Raw genomic sequence first — 21,853 nt, forward strand, 5'->3', positions numbered from 1 at the left:
TTTGATTTGTCCGAGGTGTTCCAAAGGGCACCTGACAATGACCTTCACCTTGTAACAACGTGAAGCTCTTCTACGAGATCCAACAGATCGATTTCGAAGGAAGCTAACAATATGTCGTACAAAACTTTACCGCTTCTATTCATTAACCTCGGTGGTGAAATGATTTATATTTTAGATCAAAGACTGAGGGCTCAAAACATTCCTAATGAAAAATCGAGGAAAGGTGAGTGATTTCCGTTACCTGTCTTGAGAAATTTTAACGTGTCATGCTTTTATTTAACGTTTCTTTCATATCAATCTCTTTTTGTTTTCTTTGCTTTTTTTTTACCCTTGAATACTTCACTTCTATGCAAGCCTTTGAGTTCAGAATGATTTGTGATAAGTTTATCTATTGAAAGGGTGTTTAGCCTACGATCCGGAGGCCGACTTTTTACTCCTATGAAATAAACACTATCCACCCGAGTATGACTATGTCCAGTAATGTCTGCTAAGAAGGAAATTTTCGTCTCGTGTTACATTGTAAAACAATTGCAGCCGATGGTGCAAACATTTCTAAGAGAGTTATTTAGTTAATTTTGTGTCGATTATGATTAAGAGGATTCGAGCATGCAAGAACAGCACACGTGCATTAAAGTTGAAAGTGAAACTTGGAGAGAGGAAGAAATCTATAAGAGAGGCAACCTATGTATACAGTATTAATTGGTGTCTCGATTCCATCACTGGTTCTGTAAGGGAATTTGTCATGTTTGTGAATGAACTTGCGATCAATGAGCCACCAAATCTCAGTGTAACAATTTGCAAACTCTGTTCTGAATAGGAGATTATGACCAAACTTATTTCAAATGTTAAATTATTGATTGATTATATCTTGTTTAACGTCCCTCTCAAGATGTTAAATGATATTTGATCTTTGAGATGAGCTTGTATTAAAATTCCAGCTTATATATTAGTTTGGCAGTAGGATTTGTATGATATCAGGGTTAGAAATAATGATAGTTTTTCATTGCTCACTTGGGTTATCAGCTAAAATTTTTACTGGTCAGTTGAGAACTTTTGCCCAAATTCCATGAATGAATAATGTAATAAAACAAGATCATGAATAATTGTTGATTTCAAATACATTTATTTTTCAACTAACAGTAAAAGAAAACCTTTTGATAAACTTTACAAGATAGATGATAAAGTCTTGTTTTGATTTCCAATAAAGGATAATATTTGATTGATTGTATATTATTTTAATGTCTCACTCAAGAGAATTTTTCACTCATATGGAGATGTCACCATTGCCAGTGAAGGGCTGTAAAATTTAGGCCTATGCTCGGCGCTTACGGCTTTTGAGCAGGGAGGGATCTTTATCGTGCCACACCTGCATGACATGGGACCTCAGTTTTTGTGGTCTCATCCGAAGGACCATCCTATTTGGTAGCCTATTACAACAATCGGTGTAACTGAGGACCTATTCTTAGACAATTTTTGTCTTGTTTTTCACATAAACTTAGACAGTAGAACTACTTTGGTGTCATCTTTTCTTTTCTTTTTTATCATTTGTGGAAACGTAGTTTCACAGAATTGCAATAATTAAGTGTTACAGTTAAACTTAAACCTAAGACTTTAAAAGGTAGTGACTCTTCCCTCACCATGCACCTGTCATTAGAAATGAAATGATGGGTATTTCAGATATAACACTAAGTGTGGAGGTCGTGTGTCATGGTAGGCATTAGCATGATAAAGAACCTCACTGGTATGACCTTGAGAGCAATGTATAGGTCAGAATTGTGCCAGGCATTCTATTTACAGCTGGTGATGTCTCTAGTAGACGAGTGAAATGTTCTTAAATAAGACATATAACATCAAACAAACAAGTCATTAGGAAGTTTATAAACATGATAAAATTGATCAGTGTCTCAATGTCATAACAAAAAGTGGTCACTTTCAAGTAACAACTTTTCAGAATAGCTTTATAAAGGGCGGTATCATTAATTATTATATACTTTCAATTTCATCTCTTCTTTTTTCTTTAAAAGTTTGCGGGCATATATCACACGATATATGCCCAGAAACATTCTGGCCCGCAAACATTATGTCACAATCAAATTTCTACACCGTTAATTTTCAAATTTTTTCGTGTTTTTCATCTTTTACTCAGTTAAACTGATAAAGTTATTGTTAAAAATAAAATTATTGTTAGTTTCTAAATGAAATTGAAAGTATATAATAAAAAGGTTATAGACTTTGTATGGGAAATATGATGCAAGCTCGGTCCATCTACGCGCCAAAAAACTCGGTCGTCATATTTTCCCATACAAAGTCTATAACCTATAAATGTAAAGTTACCGTATATACTCGCCTATAAGTCGGTTGTATAGTTTTAGGTCATTTAGGAGGGAATTGCCATTGACCAATTTACAAGTCGGTCCAACTTTTTCAAGAGTCGGTTGGCAATTTCAAATCAATGCTCTAATGTTTTTACCCGTGTTTCAAATAATATTTTGAGAAATGCGTCGATATTTTATATCATTTTCCCAACAAATCAATCTCATATCAATACTCTTAAATATATGTATTTATCCGTGTTCCAATAATTATATTTTGGGATATGACATCGATATTTCGATCGCTTTTTATTCTCAACAAATTAAACAGTTACTATTTTGGATAATTCGTCCATGTTTTTGTTGTTTAAAAAATACTGGGCTATAAATTACGCCATCCATAAAAATACTAATCTTCTTAGGACACTCCTATAAGTCGGACATAGAGTTTTGGACCAAAATTTAACTCCCAAATATCGGACTTATAGGCGAGTATATACAGAAAGTAAATTGTACCACATTTAGCTACATGTGGTTGATTATATAACAAAGTAAAGCACTGCTGTCGAGGTAGAAACAGGCTGTATGTTGGAAATAGTAGGGCTGTCCATGGATTTCATCTCACATATAAAATGATACTCTGAAGCGAGTGAATTAAAGTGCAGAAAAAGGAGACAGATGTTTCTAATTTCGATACTATGTTTGTATAAAACCTTGCAGGTGCTTGCTGTTAATGTAGACTCCAACCCATTTTTTTTTAATTTACAGTAACTGTTTTGCAAAACAGGACACCTGTATGTCTGTCGTGTATATAGAAATTAATTCCATTTAATTCAAAGGAATGTCAAATTTTGAGATATATACATAATTACATGTATATGTTATTACTACAGTAAAATTATCTGAAGAGTCGGATCACGTCGAGTGTACAGGCGCGAATTATCAGGTAACAAGAGACGCGAAGCATTGAGTTCGATCTGATGATGCACATCTGTAAATGAGACGTACGTGATCCAAGTCTTCAGATCAAGTTACTGTAGTAATGATAAATTTATTATATACCCCCTTATGTATTTATAAGATAATAAATGTAATCCAAATAAATGAAATTATCAATAACACAGATATGCAGTGAAATTATATTTTGTGTATGCAGTTTTGTTTGTGACACGGTAGATATTTTCCACAAAAAACGTTGTGTTGATGCATTGTGACATCATCAATTTCAGAGGATACTGATACAGAATCAGAAAACCACAGTGTGGTGATCTGGAAAATAGGATAATAAATATATTATTATTACTACAGTAACTTGATACGAAGAGTCGGATCACATCGAGTTGACAGGTGCGGATCATCAGATCACACGAGATGCGACCCAACTGTTCGGATCAATTACTGTAGTAATGATAAATTTATTGTAGATCCCCTTATGCATTTTAAATCCGCATTTATAAGATAATAAATGTAATCCAAATTATCAAAATCACAGACATACAGTGAAATTCTATTTTGTATATGCAGTTTTGTTTGTAACGCAGTCAATATTCTCCCCAAATACGTTGCGGTGATGCATTGTGACGTCATTGTGACGTTTTCAGTTTCAGAGGATACGGATACGAAATCAGAAAACCACAGTGAGGTGATCTGGAAAACCGGATCACATGCTGTGAAATCCACAGTATCAAAGAACGATACATTGATGGGTATATAACAAATGTAAATATCACTTTGTTTGTCTTACAGTTCTTCATGATATCATATCTACAATGTTCCACAAAAGATTTATGGAGGAGTTGTTTAAACCCCAGCCCCTATATTCCAAGAAAGCCATGAGGACAGTATTTGACAGACTAGCACATGCTTCAATCATGAGACTTAATGCTCCAAGCATGGACAAGGTAAGACTTCTTGTCTACCAATGAATTCTGCACATGTATGTTTGTCAGGAATTGTTTACAGTAGCTCTCAGTGAATTCTGCACATGTATGTTTGTCAGGAATTGTTTACAGTAGCTCTCAGTGTTGCTCCAAGGGGAAAAAAGACTAAGGGGAAAAAGACTGGGGGGGGGGGGGGGGAGGAGACTGAGGGAGAAAGAGACTTGTGGGTGGGTGGGGAAGAGATTTGGGGAGAGGAGATTTGGGGGTGGGTGTATGGGGAGGATACTTGGGGGAAGGAGACTTTGGGGTGGGTGGATGGGGAGGAGACTTGGGGGTAGGTGGATGGGTAGGAGACTTGAGGGAAGGAGACTTTGGGGTGGGTGGGGAGGAGACCTGAGGGGGATGAGACTTGGGGAAGGAGACTTCGGGGTGGGTAGGTGGGTAAGGAGGAGACTTGGGGGAGGAAACTTGGGGGAGGGGGGTTGAGACTTGAGAGAGAAAGATACTGAGGGGAAGGAGACTTGAGGGGGGAAGGAGACTTGAGGGAGGAAGGGATTCAAGGGACTAGAGGAAAGATAAGGTTTGCTTTCTTAATGATATGAAGACATTTTTTATTTTACTTCATGTTCCACTTGTAAGCAGAGTATTTTGAATGTATTTAGTAAGTAGTACTACTTTTAAAGTTATAATGGCTCTCAATTTGAAAATTTCATTTTATTATGAAAATGTGCTATTACAATAGTTTTGTATGTAACTTAACCATAGTCATTGATAAAATCAAAATTAAGTTTAAGATTTTATCAAATTAAAGATTTTGGTTTTATTGAACATTTATCATGATATAGAAATCAATTTTTTGTATTACTTCATTCAGAGCCCCTGGATAAGTTTACTAACACAAATATCAATAATAAAGTTTATATTAAACCATATTTTTTTCTGTCATTGAAACAGTAAATCACAATTTTGCAAAAAAAAATTTCGACACAAAAAATGATAGCTAATATAACTTTAATGACATTGTTTTAAAAATGCTCACTTCTGTTGCTTAAAAAATACTAGCCCATTGCAAGACATTATACGCTTCTAAAATTAACCAGGATGTCAAGAAGTACGCCCAGCCTTGTAATGTACTCTGATTGAAGAAGTCGTGCACAATACTTGATCATTCATGCATGTTTCCGGACTGTTGTATTTCATTATTTTGTTACTAAATGTTAATTCTGAATTGATTTTTATAAAGGATCCAGTGTGTACTTGATTAGTTTCTACCTGTGTGTAGTATGATGAAATTGCTGTTCATAACGATTAATACCAATAATGTTTATCGGTTCATTACCGGTAATGTAATCTTTACATCTGAAGTATTCATCTTGTTCAGTATAGCTAGCTCGGATTTCGTCAGTAGATAGAAGCCTAATTCAGTAAAAATCAATTCCCTTCACTCTCTGTTCAGAAATTCTTTAATTTATGTTATTATTGTGACATTTGTATACACCCGCATAAATATGTAGGAGCATTATGCTATACCGCTGTTGTCTGTCCGTCCGTCTGTCCCTTTAACTTTGTCTTCGCAACTCTTCCTAGACCCTTTGGGGGATTTTGATGAATCTTGGTACAAAGAAAGAAAACAATGTGGAGCTATGCATATTGCAAAGGGAATGCTGTCCAATGATTTTTAAAGGAGTTGTGGCCCTTGGACTTAATTTTTTAAATTCAAAATACTTTGTCTTTGCAACTCATCCCAAACTCTTTCGGGGATTTTGATGAAACTTGGTACAAAGAAAGATCACAATGTGGAGATATGCATATTATGCTGCACCACTATTTTTGAAGGAGTTAGGACCCTTGGACTTAGATTGATTATTTATGCAAGTACCTTGTTTTCATAACTCCTCCTAAACCCTTTGGGGGATTTTGATGCAACTTGGTACACAGAAAGATCACAATGTGGAACTGTGTATATTGCAAGGGAAATGCTGCACCACTATTTTTGAAGGAGTTAGGGCCCTTGGACTTAGATTTATTTTATGCAAGTACCTTGTCTTTGCAACTTTTCTTAAACTCTTTGGTGGATTTCAATGAAACTTAGTACAAAGGAAGATCACAATGTGTAGATGTGCATATTACAAGGGGAATGCTGTCCCACTCTTTTTGAAGGAGTTACAGCCCTTGGACTTAGATTTGTTTAATGCAAAATACATTGTTATTACAACTCCAGCGAAATCCTTTTGTGGATAATCCTTTCTTACTTGTTCAAATTCCTGGGTCAGTAATGTATGCAGGCGTATCATATACTGGTTTAGCAATTACACATTTCCTTGAAGTCACTTGAAATGCAGTGTATGGAGTAAAGGTGTGTTTCAACATGCAATTTGTAAACGCCGGGCCGCAGCAGGCTGCCACCAAGAGACCGACGAGAAGCATGGCCACTCGGTCTAAACATTCATCAAGAAAAACACCAAGAATTGTTTCTTATGCGATTTGACTTCATTGTAGGACCCTGACCCTAGCTCTCACCCTGACATGGATGACACCAAAGACTCACCCCTCCCCCCCCCTGAAGGGCTACACAGCCCTGCCCCCCTTTCATCTCTAGGGGCAGGTCTATGGCCGTCATGAAGAACACCAAGAATTGTTACTTAAGAGGTTCGCACCTGAGATTTGGAGTATTATGTCAATTTTTTGGGAAGTGTATTTTTGATTTCTACATTAAAGGAGGATCAGGAAATTAAAAAGAAGAACTGGGGTCGCATCACTTGTTAGTTATGCTCTGACTTTGACCAGCTTTGTTTAATACCGATTCAGTTGTGCGTGACCTCACAGGCAATTTTATAGTCTCCAGCTCCAGCGGGGTTGTGGAAACTGTAATCTTAGAATATTTTTTTCCTACTTTTTCAATTACATTGGAACTTTAACAAAATTCTGTGTAAATTAGATTCCCTAAAGAATAAACAGCATCAAACAAATGATCATCATTCCATCGTTCATAATCATTGTTAGTAATGAAGAATGAAATAACGGTGTCATTTTATCTTGTGCAGTTTGCATTTCGGACCACAATGCAAGTTTATATTTAGAGAACAAATACTCATAGTAACTATGTCTATCAATCTTTTGCACTAGGTGGGAACTTACTGCTATACAACTTGTTCCACCAATACCAGAAAGAGAAAAATACAGTTATTAGGGCCCCGTCTGTATGTGAGAATCCAATAGCGATCAGCCTTCACCCTGAGCATCCATGCATTGAGAGTGTCTTGACTTTTTTGGCTGTCCATGCAGCTATTAAATGAAAACTTTTACATGAACTTATATCAATGGGTTACAGTCTTACAGATCAAGTCTGATTTTGGGTTTTAGTGACCTTTTTTTGTAAGAGTTGTGGGCCTTGAACTTGGCAAATAATGCTACACAGTGGGACCCTTTTGTGATGCTTGCCATCCCATTATCCAGTTTCTTTTATGTTTCTGTAAATATGACATATTGTGAAGGTTTATACAAAAACAATTGTGGCATCTATAAAAGTTTTGTTAATTTGTTGAGAAATAATTCTTTTCTATTGTAGCTATACGACTTGATGACAATGGCTTTCAAGTATCAAGTGTCACTGTGTCTGAGGCCAAAAGAAATCATTCTGATCACCTTGAATCACATGGATGCTATTCGTGCCTTTGTCGAGGGTCAGCCAAACATCAAACAGCAGGTGGATCACGTCTACAGATTGCTCATAGAGGTACAGGATAAAGCACACACTCAAAAAGCTTCATTAAAGCCTTGATAGTAAGCCACTTTCAAAATTGCCAAATGTAGTCCTCACGAAAAAAACTTTTGAGCACTGGCCATTCGGGCTTCTTTATCTGGTCTGTTTAAGGAGGTACTCTACATCATCGTAATGGCTGACTTCTTTAAAGGGGACGATTCACAATTTTTTTTCCCACTGTAGATGATCAAAATCTACAGTTTAATATGTTTAAAAGGTTTCACAAAAAATTAAGGTTATATATCATGACAGAAGCTCATTATAAAGAGTTTATTATTTGTTTTGAAAACAAATAAGTTCAGGTGTGTTATTGTTTATGAAGTTTTCAAATGAATAGATATCGATCCAAGTTTATTACATATTTCACATTTCAAGTATAGTTTAGATAAAATGTGTTATTTAAAAGTTGTATTTGTGACTGTACCAAATTAAGATGCTTTAATTACAAAATTAACTTACCACTTGTTTTTTAAACATAAAAAGACTCGAGTCTTAATTTGTTTACATAACACAGAGTTAAGGCTAAAATTTTGCTTTTATCCTTGCATTCAGACAGTCCAAATTTTGGTTGTCAACATTAAATGAATTATAACTTTAATTTTTAACATCAAAAATAAAAAAAATATTTTTGTTCAAAAAATGTGAACCAGTCCCTTTAAAACCATGAATGGAAAATATAGATATATCTACTCCAATATTTATCTATTCACTTTAAAAAATCATTACCTAGCCGAGTAGCTCAGTAGGTTAGCACATCGACTGCTGAACTGTAGATCGCGGGTTCAAGTCCAGCAAGTGTTATAATTTTTTTTTCAGATGACTTTCTACCAAAACTGCATTGTTTGACTTCATAAAGAAAATCTGAAGGTTTTCAATTTCAAAATATTGTTGCACATATATCCTCCATTTTTCATCCATGTCAAATTTATTCGGTGTAGCATTCCTACTTAAGAGACCAAAGAAAAATCCATGACCCATGTCAAACACATAGTATTTCATATTTTTTCAGTTTTGTAAAGAGTACAAGACACTAGCTCCTTTGGTTTTAGTCATGATTAACATGCAATAGAAACTCTTGTGTATACAATTGATTCTGATTACCGTACCATCTACATTCCAATCCATTATATGGTGTTATGATTTTAGCTTGAAATCAGTGATATTGATGAGTTTAAAAGCACAGGCCTGATGGTCTTGTATATGTAATGATTTTAAAAGCCCAACCGTCAATATGAGATTTTGTCTTCAGGCCAGTGGTAATAATTTCGAAGACTGCAAATGTTTGCCTGTCTTGAAAATAAGCTAGCAAAGTCATTGATATGGGGAAATGACGTTAACTGGTGTAACAGTTGCTTATTGATTTGATTTTGAATGGCAAGATTTGGATTCCAAATATGAGAGATTAACGGTCAGAACCTAGTTGCACAAAGAATTTATAAGTTAACTTGAACAGTTAACTTGCCATTAAGTCTTACATTTATTATATATTACATTAACTGTTACAGTACTTTCATTGTCAGTTGAGCTTAAATGTATTTTAATTCTTGTGCAACAAATTTGCAATTAGTGTTTGCATTCATGACAGAGAAATAATTAAAATTTTCTTAAGGATTCTTCTGCCTAAGATTCTATGATGTATTCATACAATTGTTGCTTTTGCTCTGCAAATTAGCTATATATGTAAGACTCTAAGGTGCGATGGTCGCTCCAAAGTGCGGTGGTGACGCCAAAGTCCGATGGTGCGGAGTTAAGTAACGTTTGTGATGTCACGTCATTGTGACGTCATTCTTAACGTCTTTCAAAATAAAACTGAAGAAATGTTACATGGACGACAGCAACAGCAAGATTTACATTGTTGAGGATAGTGAGAACGGCAAAGTACATTTGTTGTCGAACTATCTTCTTTGCCCAAATATTCTTTAATTCATTATCATTAGTTTGACGTACACATATTACATTCCTTGGGGTGTGCTATAATACAAAATATTCTATATGATTTCGTGTTGGAAAATTTTGTGTTTTTAAAACAAGAGATGGTAATTAAATAAGTTCTTATTCTTATTTTTTGTACATGGATTTTGCACTGATATTTTGGTGAAACAACACACGGTTGGTTCAGTCAGTACCAAAACCCTGTGTCGTTTACAAACCAATGGATTTCGGGATGTCACACCATCGCACTTTGGCATGTCAGACCATCGCACTTTGGCGCATGAGTGAGGACCATCGTACTTTGGCGTGCCACACCATCGGGGTTTGGCGCAGACCATCGCACTATGGCGTGACCATCGCACTTTGGAGTCCCATTGCACTTTGGAGTCTTACATATATATAATCTTTTTAAAAAAATTGACATTTTAGCTGCATGCTTTTGAAAATAAGCCTTCATCTTCTTATCAAAACTTGAAAACCAGAAATGGTTTGTTTCTAAATTTTGGTGTATATACTGTAAAAAAAAAATGTTGTTGTGTACCCCGACATGGACGAAGCCACAGAATCAAACAGAATCAAATCCTCTATGAACTAGATAAAATGAATTACAAACTGTTGTAAATACATCTACTAACTGTTAAACCATGAGACGAAGACCTCACAACTATGTTAATTTTAATGGTACCTCACAACTATGTTAATATTAATGGTACCCCACAACTATGTTAATTTTAATGGTACCCCACAAGTGATTCTATTGTATGTGTACAGATGCTTAAAGAAGGTCACAGTGAAATATATCAGTCATGAGATTTAATTGTATCTCAAAGCTCTTGTTGAGTATTACAGTGATTTCTTTTTATTTTCAGACCTTTGGGTCCCTCTCTATGGGAGAATTCCAGCTTATACGACAAACTCTTCTGAATTTTTTTCAGGATATGCATATTAGGGTAAGTACGTTAATTGTGTCTGAGTGGCATAAAGAAAGGATTGAGATGCATATATTATTTTAATTATTTACCACCAAGATTATTATACCAAATAAATTATTTCTGATCCAAAGATGATATGCATAATGTACGAGATTTGAAATTGATTGAAATAAAGCTTCTTTTTTTTTCTTCTTTTGGATGAATTCATTGAATCGATGAAGCTATATTTTTGTTGTCTTTGATGTCCCAAATCCATTCATTGATCCACAGATGTACGGCCTCACTTCTGTACTCCAGGTAAAACACTGGAAAACAAAATGTAAAAAATGTTCCTTTTGTGTTTTATCTGTTCGATTTTTATTCTGAAGACAATGTTTGCATGATTTCAGTGCATTATAAAGTTGTTGCAGTTTTGATAAAAGAAATTGGCGTTCATGAAATTCATTTACGTTCTTTATCATAAATTAATGACAGTGGAGCCCCATAATAGGTTCCCAGTCAAAATTGTCTGTATATAGGTAAGTGAAACGTCTGGATTGATCTGAATCGCCTTGATTTCTGCTATACATGTAACATTTTATATAGCCTTTTATTCCAATGACGAGATAATAAAGAAGTTTGCCTGGATATACATATGTTTGACTGTATTCAATCCTATAAGTAATTCTACGTTACATTTGTTCAAGTAAGAGAAACACTACTAAAACTACTAAGAGCTTGTGATGGCCGACATTCAATGCGATTCTGTTTTTACGGTCATATCAATAACTATCTCAGCTAATTTCTAATGACCCCCTCCCCCCCCCCCCCCCCCCAATCCAATTGCTAAGCAATCATATATCATGCTTCTCTCAATATACCCAAGCAAGCTGTCAGAAAAAAAATATAATTCTAACTTGAATGCTCATCCATGCTAAATCTGGTGTGAACTGTGCATATGTTTGTACATGTGTAAATTTGATTCAAGTTATTGATTGATTTGTCAACAAATTATGGATTAAAGTTAATGCAATACTGATTTATATGCATAGTGTGCTTACTAGAGAGTGATTGAACTGAAACTCAGGAGTCAGGGTTATGAATAACTTTATATGTGAACCAATGTTATCGATGTTATATGTAGATGTTTTGTCAATATCATATATTAACCTGTTGATATTGGAAAACTATTTTCCTTAGACAATACAATAGTGCAATTCAATGCATGTCAGGGAAGTGAGAGTGTTGAGCACATGTGTTGAGAATTACCATGCAGTAATTAGCCTTATTGTGATAACAAGTCTCTGGCAATCGTCTTTTAAAATCAGAAAGCCAGTCCAGTTTGTTTTTTACATTAATTTACTCCCAGCTCGTGGAAAACTGACTAGAGTGGACAGACAACAAAGAATTACTGTTTGGATAAATGTACCAAAATAAAATGGAAAATGCATGATGTGAAAAAGAAACCTTTCAAACAACCCAGAATGCAAAATCCCAGAAATTTGCTATATGTCATTGTTAATTTTTCATATTTTTAACTTGTTAAGAATCACAGCTATAGGAGCCTATTTCAACCACACTTTTCAGTGCAATGCATCCTAATATGTAAAAGACATTCAGAATTTAAGAATAACTAAGATATAGCTAAGATATATATATATATAATATACAAAATATAGTCACGCTTCCTTCCAAGAGGAGATTATAAGGAATTACATGTAGTGAAAATAACATTGTGTGTTCAAAACATATTCTTCACAAGAAGCACTGGACCAGAAAATTCTGAACTGCCCTATGAAATAAAAATTGAAGATTGTTTAAACATGACTTGTGGGCCAGGAAGCGGTTAAAAGTTTTACAAGGGAATTAAGATGGGAATTAAAAAAAAAAAAAAAATCTCTTTTCAAGAACTGCAAAGTTATAGTTTGTCAAACTGATGTGCAAACATTATCATTAAGAGGGGATTTATATTGATTTACATTAGAATAGAAAATTTGCCAAAAAATTTAGTGTTCCTCTCAATGGTGCAGTTTAATCCAAGTACTATAATGTAATCAGTATCTGTGCAATCTCGATATTGTGCCAAGGGTGGGACCAATATGAAAGGGCAATTCAAGTCTCAAAAAATCTTTGCAATATACAATTATCCTGCACCAGAATTGGCCAACAGTGGAGATCCAAAGATGTTTAGAATCTTTCTGATATCCGTAAAATAATCACAATATGGTATCATGTTGTGTATTAATCAAGGTTTTTCAAACTTACGAGTCTTGACTGTGTATGAGAAAACTGACTCGGGTTAGCATTGTGGCCTCTGGGCTTTATGTTTACTATTATCCGTATTCTTCCTCAATGTTTTCCTTCCTGTTTTAGGTTTCAATATTTCTGAAGGACAAGGTTCAAAACAGCAATGGCCGCTTTGTGTTACCTGTAGGTGGCGCTGTGCCTTATGGAGCAGAACTTCCAGGATCCATAAAGTAATTGAATTTGTAACCTACAACTGATGATGTATATTTGCATGTTGTGCAATCTTGCTTGAGATTCAGTGGCTAAATGTTACTGTACTTCTGGAATGGTGTTTGATATTCATCCTTGATCTTAAGGCTATCAATATAAAACAATTTTATTACAGACTGTCTATAGAAACGTATCAGATCGTCTATGGATTGATCAACCTAATATGTTTCTGTAGACAGTCAGTAACAAACGTAATAAAAAACGCATCTCAAGTGTGCACACAGAATAGTGGAACAAGTGCAAGGGGTGTTAAGATTAGATTCAGTACGGCTATAACAAGTGTAAGTCAGTGTTAAGATTAGATTCATTACGGCTATAACAAGTGTAAGTCAGTGTTAAGATTAGATTCAGTACGGCTATATTCAATACGGCTATAACAAGTGTAAGTCAGTGTTAAGATTAGATTCAGTACGGCTATAACAAGTGTAAGTCAGTGTTGAGATTTGATTCAGTACGGCTATAACAAGTGTAAGGAGTGTTAACATCAGATTCAGTACGGCTATAACAAGTGTAAGTCTGTGTTAAGACTAGATTCAGTACGGCTATAACAAGTGTAAGTCTGTTAACATTAGATTCAGTATAGCTATAACAAGTGTAAGTCAGTGTTAAGATATTCAATACGGCTATAACAAGTGTAAGTCAGTGTTAAGATTAGATTCAGTACAGCTATAACAAGTGTAAGTCAGTGTTAAGATTAGATTCAGTACGGCTATAACAAGTGTAAGTCAGTGTTAACATTAGATTCAGTACGGCTATAACAAGTGTAAGTCAGTGTTAACATTAGATTCAGTATGGCTATAACAAGTGTAAGTCAGTGTTAAGATTAGATTCAGTACAGCTATAACAAGTGTAAGTCAGTGTTAAGATTAGATTCAGTACGGCTATATTCAATACGGCTATAACAAGTGTAAGTCAGTGTTAAGATATTCAGTACGGCTATAACAAGTATAAGTCAGTGTTAACATTAGATTCAGTACGGCTATAACAAGTGTAAGTCAGTGTTAACATTAGATTCAGTACGGCTATAACAAGTGTAAGTCGGTGTTAAGATTAGATTCAGTACGGCTATAACAAGTGTAAGTCAGTGTTAAGATTAGATTCAGTACGGCTATATCAAGTGTAAGTCAGTGTTAAGATTAGATTCAGTACGGCTATAACAAGTGTAAGTCAGTGTTAACATTAGATTCAGTACGGCTATAAGTGTAAGTCAGTGTTAACATTAGATTCAGTACGGCTATAACAAGTGTAAGTCAGTGTTAACATTAGATTCAGTACAGCTATAAGTGTAAGTCAGTGTTAAGGTATTCAGTACGGCTATAACAAGTGTAAGTCAGTGTTAAGATTAGATTCAGTACGGCTATAACAAGTGTTAGTCAGTGTTAACATTAGATTCAGTACGGCTATAACAAGTGTAAGGGGTGTTAAGATATTCAGTACGGCTATAACAAGTGTAAGTCAGTGTTAAGATTAGATTCAGTATGGCTATAAGTAAGTCGGTGTTAACATTAGATTCAGTACGGCTATAACAAGTGTAAGTCAGTGTTAACATTACTAGATTCAATACGGCTATAACAAGTGTAAGTCAGTGTTAACATTAGATTCATTACGGCTATAACAAGTGTAAGGGGTGTTAAGATTAGATTCAGTACGGCTATTACAAGTGTAAGTCAGTGTTAAGATTAGATTCAGTACGACTATTACAAGTGTAAGGGGTGTTAAGGTATTCAGTACGGCTATAACAAGTGTAGGTCAGTGTTTAGATTATATTCAGTATGGCTATAACAAGTATAAGTCAGTGTTAAGACTAGATTCAGTACGGCTATAACAAGTGTAAGTCAGTGTTAAGATTAGATTCAGTACGGCTATAACAAGTGTAAGTCAGTGTTAAGATTAGATTCAGTACGGCTATATTCAATACGGCTATAACAAGTGTAAGTCAGTGTTAAGATATTCAGTACGGCTATAACAATTAAGTGTAAGTCATTTTCGTGATTGTTATCTTGTTTTTCATAATTTGAATTTTAAGATTTTAATGGTCTTTGTTTCCACGAAATTCTTTTCTTTTTTGGCATTTGCCGCAAAAAAAAATCATGAATTACTTACACATGGATGTGGTGTTGGAATTTACAACCAACACACAATTAATGTCCATATACATGAATTTATTATATAATTTGCTACGATTTCTTTTTGTAAATGTGCACTTCTTCTGTAAACATGGTAAATGTAAGAAAAATCCGTCAGCAGACTACTAGTACTCAGCAGTAATGACTGGAGTGTCACATTAGGCTTATTAATTTTCATACAGCACTATATGGTAGATGGCAGCCACTGTTTCATTTCTGCACTGATTGATGTGTGCAATATTTAGTCCCGGTGATGGCAGCCGCTGTCTTCGTCTCGCATTTCTTCCTAACCAATCAATAATTACCTGCTGATGCGACATTTAGCAGTTTTTTGATAGATAAAATTTGCCTCCTCTTGTCTGACAAGCAGAGCCTTGAGAGATTTCTCTAAAGTGTATTCTCTTTAGATGTGTCATACTGCATTAATTTAACCATTAATTGGCTTTTAGAGCTCAAAACAATCTATTTTATTGTAAATATGTCATGTGCTTCTATAGGCAGTAAATTACATCAATTGATCCAATCCTGTGATTTCTCTATGGAGTAGAATGCAGCTATTGAGTGAAATGCTGCACTATGTATATTTATCAATATATTCATTATGAACAGATTTTTTTCTCTGAGCACTGCATGGAATATTGATTCAATTTACATAACCTTTGGAGAAACAGATTTTTTGTAAATCTTGTCAAAATGCTGTACACAATTTGCAGCAGGTTCATTTTCTGAAATTTGCTTTCCTGTTCAATTCATGGGTCATTACCATTTTATATGAATTCTCTATTAATTTCACTTATATAAATTCTGTTAATTTCACTTAAGTGTAATTACAAGAATTTAAACTGTCCGCAAAGGCAGCAAAAATAAAATGTTAACTAAGGCGAATTAAAATCAATTGATAGATTATCATCCCCGCCCGCCCCTCAAAAAAGGGCCCGCCCCATTTTGTTTATTTTTGCAAAAATTATGATTTCAAACAAATTTGCTTCCCAGTGACATGAGTGAATGATTAAAATCACAGAATGTTGGTTTTATATCTTCTATCAAGGATTCTTTGAATGTTAACTTGATTAACACTTTGTGTGATGCCTTTTGTCATTAATTTTCACGGGAAATAAGAATTAGAAAATAAAATCCTCCCACCCGCCCCATATTTTTGTGTGACCCCGGATGATAATCTACTAATTAAGTTCAATTTGTCTAAATGTACATGTAAGTAAATCACAACATGTTAGTACATATAGAGTACAGTAGGCAAGATAATTTTGTGCACTGTATTCATGATGGGAAAGAAAGTTTATCCATTCGAAACTAAATCAAAATGAAATCCCCCCCTCCCCTGGAAAACCAGAGAAAAATAGTTTTTCCTGTAACCCGAATGACCCATCCATTTTTCTGTTGTCCCAGAGACTTTTAGCTTACCTGAGGTGAAAGCTCAAGTTGTTAATCAATCACCAGGTTGGGGTATATTGTGACGTGTTAATGATAATTACCAAATTGTCAATCCATGGTTTTTTTGGTTTTTTTGTTTAGCTACAATGACCTTCTCATGGGTATAAGGTCACATGACACAGATTAGATCACATGTGAATAATGGCTAGGGGTGAATCAATATATCGATATATCGAAATGTACCGGTATACTCCTGTCCAGCGATATACGATACAGTGTTTTGACGATACGATATAATGTCGGGGTTAAAAATAGCCCTTTTAATAGTCGGGATCGAAGTTCATAATTTAAAAATGGCTTCTAACAGGAACACGATTCCTCAGACTTTAATCCCCGTTTTTACATTGTGACATTGGAGTTTCCTCAGACTTTAAATCCCCGTTTTTACATTGTGACACATCGGAGATTTCTCGGACTTTAATCCCCGCTTTTACATTGTGACATTGGAGTTTCCTCAGACTTTAATTGTCATTGTTTGTTTTGTTATGAAATAAAAGATATTAAACACTTCATTTTTTAAATTTTTTTTTGATATATTACTTCAGAAAATGCTTAACTACCTTGTACAATGTATATCCAATATATCGGATATCGCATCAGAAAATATTGTATCGTATCATATCGGAAAATCTTGAGCAATACACACCCCTACTAATGGCTACACCTGTATAAACAATTAGCATTTCAGGGTATCGAGAGTAAAGTTTAATTAGGTTATAGGTAACAGGACTATAGTTTACTTCAGAAGAGAAATTGAGAGTTTTGAAAGATTGAGAGTTGAAGAGAACAGACTAAAGTTTACTTATAAAGGGGAAAACATCGGGGCCAGGAGATTACTTTAAACATTGAAGTTCGAGCTGCTCATATGTACGTAGCTTAATTGTCCCCAGCACTTTGCTATAACTGTGTTATATTGTTTTTATATCTTGTGTGTTTTTACATTTTATTTATATTGTTTTCCTGTCATATTGTACACGATTCCTCAACCAGATGCATTTTTTTAATACAGACTTTTTAATGCCAATGGTGCCGAGGTTAAAACCTCCTCATTTCGACCGGGTGGAAGTTACCAGCCCTCCCAGGGAGACGGTTCTCTGGACATCATCGGAAATAGGGTCACCACTCTGGGAACAAACATGTAAGTCTCCTCAGTTAAATTTAAGTCAGTATTTATTAACAATGTTCTGTAAGATAAGGTCATAAGTAGTGACATTGGTGTATATATAGTATCAGATATTGATAGTGATATAAATGATGAATGACTTTGATGAAGGAGATGGTGAATAGAAATAATTTTATAGGTACATACACGCCTATGGCCAGCAGTGAGTGTTGTGTGTAGTTTGTGTAGAGGGGTGGCTAATGCTTCATGTTAATTGTAGAAGCTCGTCATTAACTCTATAGATATCAAAATAGAATTCTGTGTTGCTTCAGTGGTGATTGCATTTAACGTTTTTGCATTTTTTATATGCCCGTCAAAGACGGGACGTATTATGGTATGGTGTTGTCCGTCTGTCTGTCCAGACCTTGTAGGCAAAATACAAAGAGAGCTGTAAGCTCCAGGATCTTACTATGACAAAGATTTTGGTTCAATGTCGTTATTTTTATTATATATACAAATTGGCAATGAGCTATTACAAGGAAAAGAAATAAAACACAATAAATATTGTTTCTTTTCAAAAATATACAACATATCAAATACTCAGTCAAAAAAGACATTGTCATGAATATTTTGGAAAAAATAAACACAAATACATCAATAACATACCCCAGTTGTATGGCAGTGCCACACCCAATTATACCTGTCTCACCGCAACAAAGAGGTATTCTTTTGTGAATAATAAAGAAAATTGTATAAACTCATTGTCGAAATTACTAAAGAAATATTTCACTGCTATAATGCATTAGAATTGTTATAACTATAAATTAACGTTAATTAGCATATTTATGAAATTAATAAAATGCTAAATGTTACTGTAGTAGAAATACATGTATTGATACTGATAATATTTATCCAAAATAAAATATCAAAAGCATTTATAATTTGCTTACCAATATTTAAAATGTGTTACCCCGAACTCTATTCAAACACCCAGTGAACTGTGTGAAGGGCGGCGTCAGAATGAAGAGCGTGCACATATAGTGAGTGAGTTATAAATAAGCCGACAAACCGGTTTTAATATTCCAAGTAATCAAACATAATTTATAAATTTCTTAATTACCTGGACTATTGTTATAAACACAAAATACTAATATTAAATTGTATCTGAAACTTAAATACATTATTTTGCATATTTTTTTAATCTCAAAGAAAATGATTCGCAAGGACAGAACTCTATAAATAACTCTCAATCAATTACGGTGCGCAGTTCGCGATAAAATTCCGCAATACGATTTATGCGTCACATTACTACTTGGTACATTTGATCACCATGATGAGAGGAAGATGCCTATTGTTTTTCAAGGTCAAAGGTCATAATATCACTTAGTGGGAAAACCTTGTAGGCAGGATACAGTTTGAACCATAGGCTCCAGGATTTTACAACTTGGTACATTTGATCATCATGATAAGAGGAAGATACCTATTGTTTCTCAAGGTCAAAGGTGAAGGTTGTAGTGTCACTTAATAGGAAAACCTTGTTGGTAAAAAACAGACCGAATTATTGGGGCTAGGACCATCAAACTTGGTATACATACTCCTCATGCCAAGTGGAGGATGCCATTTGTTCGTCAAGGTCATAGTATCACTTAGTTGGATACCTTGTAGGCGGGATTCAGACCGAACCATTGGGGCTAGGACCATCAAACTTGGTACACATACACCTTATGCCAAGCAGAGGATACCTATTGTTTGTCAAGGTCAATGTCATAGTATCACTTAGTAGAAAAAACTTGTTTTCGTCATACGGATTCAGATATTGCCCTGAAATTTAGTCACAAGCTTCTTATCAGAGGAATATAAGTCCAGTTTGCATTTCAGGTGGATTGGCACCATGACCTACTTTAGTAGGTCAAAAAACTTTCCAGATTTTTTTTGTTATGAATACATAATGAGTTAACACTTCCACTTGATTATCAGCTAATTTAATCATCATTAAATATGATATGGATTGTATGATACATCATAATTGCATCACATTTCAACTTGATTGGTGCATGGTGATCTACTTTAGGGCTAAAAGTAAGTCAAATGGTTTTCCGGACTTTTTCTCATCACGGATACTAACAAATATTACACTGTAGGTCTAACGGGCGTATGTTGTAGTGTTAGCGGTACTCGTGTTTTAGGTCACTTGAGTTACTCAGGAGACTTATTGCAATCTGTGCCTTTCTGCCATCATCCATTTTCAACATTTTAACTTCTAGCTCTTTAGAAACTGTTAGGAGAATAACAATGATGGATGTAGTAGTCCTTGTCTGCCCTTTTAGACCCTTTATAGGGGTAGAGACTGAAACCTACGAAAATAGTTCAATATTAGAAAGTCTTCTATGCTCCTGGGTACTTTGCATTAGATATTGGGTGTACAGTCATATTGATGAAAACCTCTCCCAAAATTAATAAATTCATGGCCTCTGGATTAAAGATTCAGAGCTGTGTATTTGCATGGCCTGGTGGTATGATTCAGAGCTGTGTATTTGCATGGCCTGGCGGTATGATTCAGAGCTGTGTATTTGCATGGCCTGGCTCAGACCTACATGCATGTAATTGCTATTAAGTTATGAATTTATGGCTTCTAAATCATGAGCTCTTCAGTATTAACTTGTAAAATGATATTGCATTATTTCTTTAGAAAATGACAAAATGATTACTAACAACCCAAATAAATGCATAGTAATAATGCGTATCTACTAATATTGTGCAAGTGATGCCCCATGTGTCAGGGGTTGTCATGTCAGGGCATTGCTTTGTGGCACATACAGTAAAACTGGGTGAAGCGTATGAAAATATTCTCCCCCTGCCCATCTAGAAAACAAAACTATAAATACACAATTAAATTGTTCATTTATTTATTCTATATTCGGGCAATAACAACCTATAAGTAGCATATAAAATGATCCAAGCATCACATGTTCATTACAATGATACATATTACAGGTGGTATCACATGATTTATCACTATTTTCAATTTGTATCACAGATGATATTGTATTTTATCACATTATCATATCACAATTCGTATCACATTGTATTGCAAATGGTATCACATAATTGCATATTTCAAATATTAAACCCATCAAAGTCAATTAGATGGCTTATTTCCAATGGGGTCCCTTGATGATAAACATTTATCATCTTTCATTTTAAAATACATATCAATTTGTTTTGGGTTCAGGCTCCAGGATAAGGCTATTTCAGTTTGTTGTGGGTTCAGGCTCCAGAATAAGGCTATGTCAGTTTGTTGTGGGTTCAGGCTCCAAAACAAGGCTATGTCAGTTTGTTGGGGGTTCAGGCTCCAAAATAAGGCTGTCAGTTTGTTGGGGGTTCAGGCTCCAGAATAAGGTTATGTCAGTTTGTTGGGGGTTCAGGCTCCAAAATAAGGCTGTGTCAGTTTGTTGTGGGTTCAGGCTCCAGAATAAGGCTGTCAGTTTGTTGTGGGTTCAGGCTCCAGAATAAGGCTATGTCAGTTTGTTGTGGGTTCAGGCTCCAGAATAAGGCTTTATTAGTTTGTTGTGGGTTCAGGGTCCAGAATAAGGCTTTATCAGTTTGTTGGGATTCAGGCTCCAGAATAAGACTATGTCAGTTTGTTGGGGGGTTCAGGCTCCAGAATAAGGCTATATCAGTTTGTTGGGGGTTCAGGCTTCAGAACAAGTCTATGTCAGTTTGTTGGGGGTTCAGGCTCCAGAACAAGGCTATGTCAGTTTGTTGGGGGTTCAGGCTCCAGAACAAGGCTATTTGGATCATATAATGAAAGTATGAATCTAGACAGGTTTTCTTCACTCCTGTATATCAAACATCAAC

The 21,853-nt window shown here is 35.0% G+C and overlaps 1 protein-coding gene across 4 annotated transcripts in view; it reads left to right on the forward strand.

Annotated features, from left to right (window-relative positions):
- Position 1: 1 nt before the first annotated feature.
- LOC125674219 (protein OSCP1-like) overlaps positions 2–21,853 on the forward strand; it is a 28,041-nt gene continuing 6,189 nt past the window's right edge. For 2 of the 4 annotated variants that reach the window (XM_048911319.2, XM_056160124.1), the window contains exons 1-7: positions 2–223; positions 4,059–4,213; positions 7,761–7,928; positions 10,757–10,837; positions 13,172–13,275; positions 17,903–18,031; positions 18,195–18,218. In XM_048911319.2, the coding sequence (XP_048767276.1) occupies positions 112–223; positions 4,059–4,213; positions 7,761–7,928; positions 10,757–10,837; positions 13,172–13,275; positions 17,903–18,031; positions 18,195–18,218 (773 nt within the window). In that variant the 5' untranslated portion in view covers positions 2–111. The remainder of the gene's footprint in view (positions 224–4,058; positions 4,214–7,760; positions 7,929–10,756; positions 10,838–13,171; positions 13,276–17,902; positions 18,032–18,194; positions 18,219–21,853) is intronic. The other 2 variants (XM_048911320.2, XM_056160125.1) reach the window with 1 other exon arrangement.

The sequence above is a fragment of the Ostrea edulis genome, chromosome 3 (genome assembly GCF_947568905.1).
Source record: "Ostrea edulis chromosome 3, xbOstEdul1.1, whole genome shotgun sequence".
In the NCBI taxonomy this organism is placed as follows: domain Eukaryota; kingdom Metazoa; phylum Mollusca; class Bivalvia; order Ostreida; family Ostreidae; genus Ostrea; species Ostrea edulis.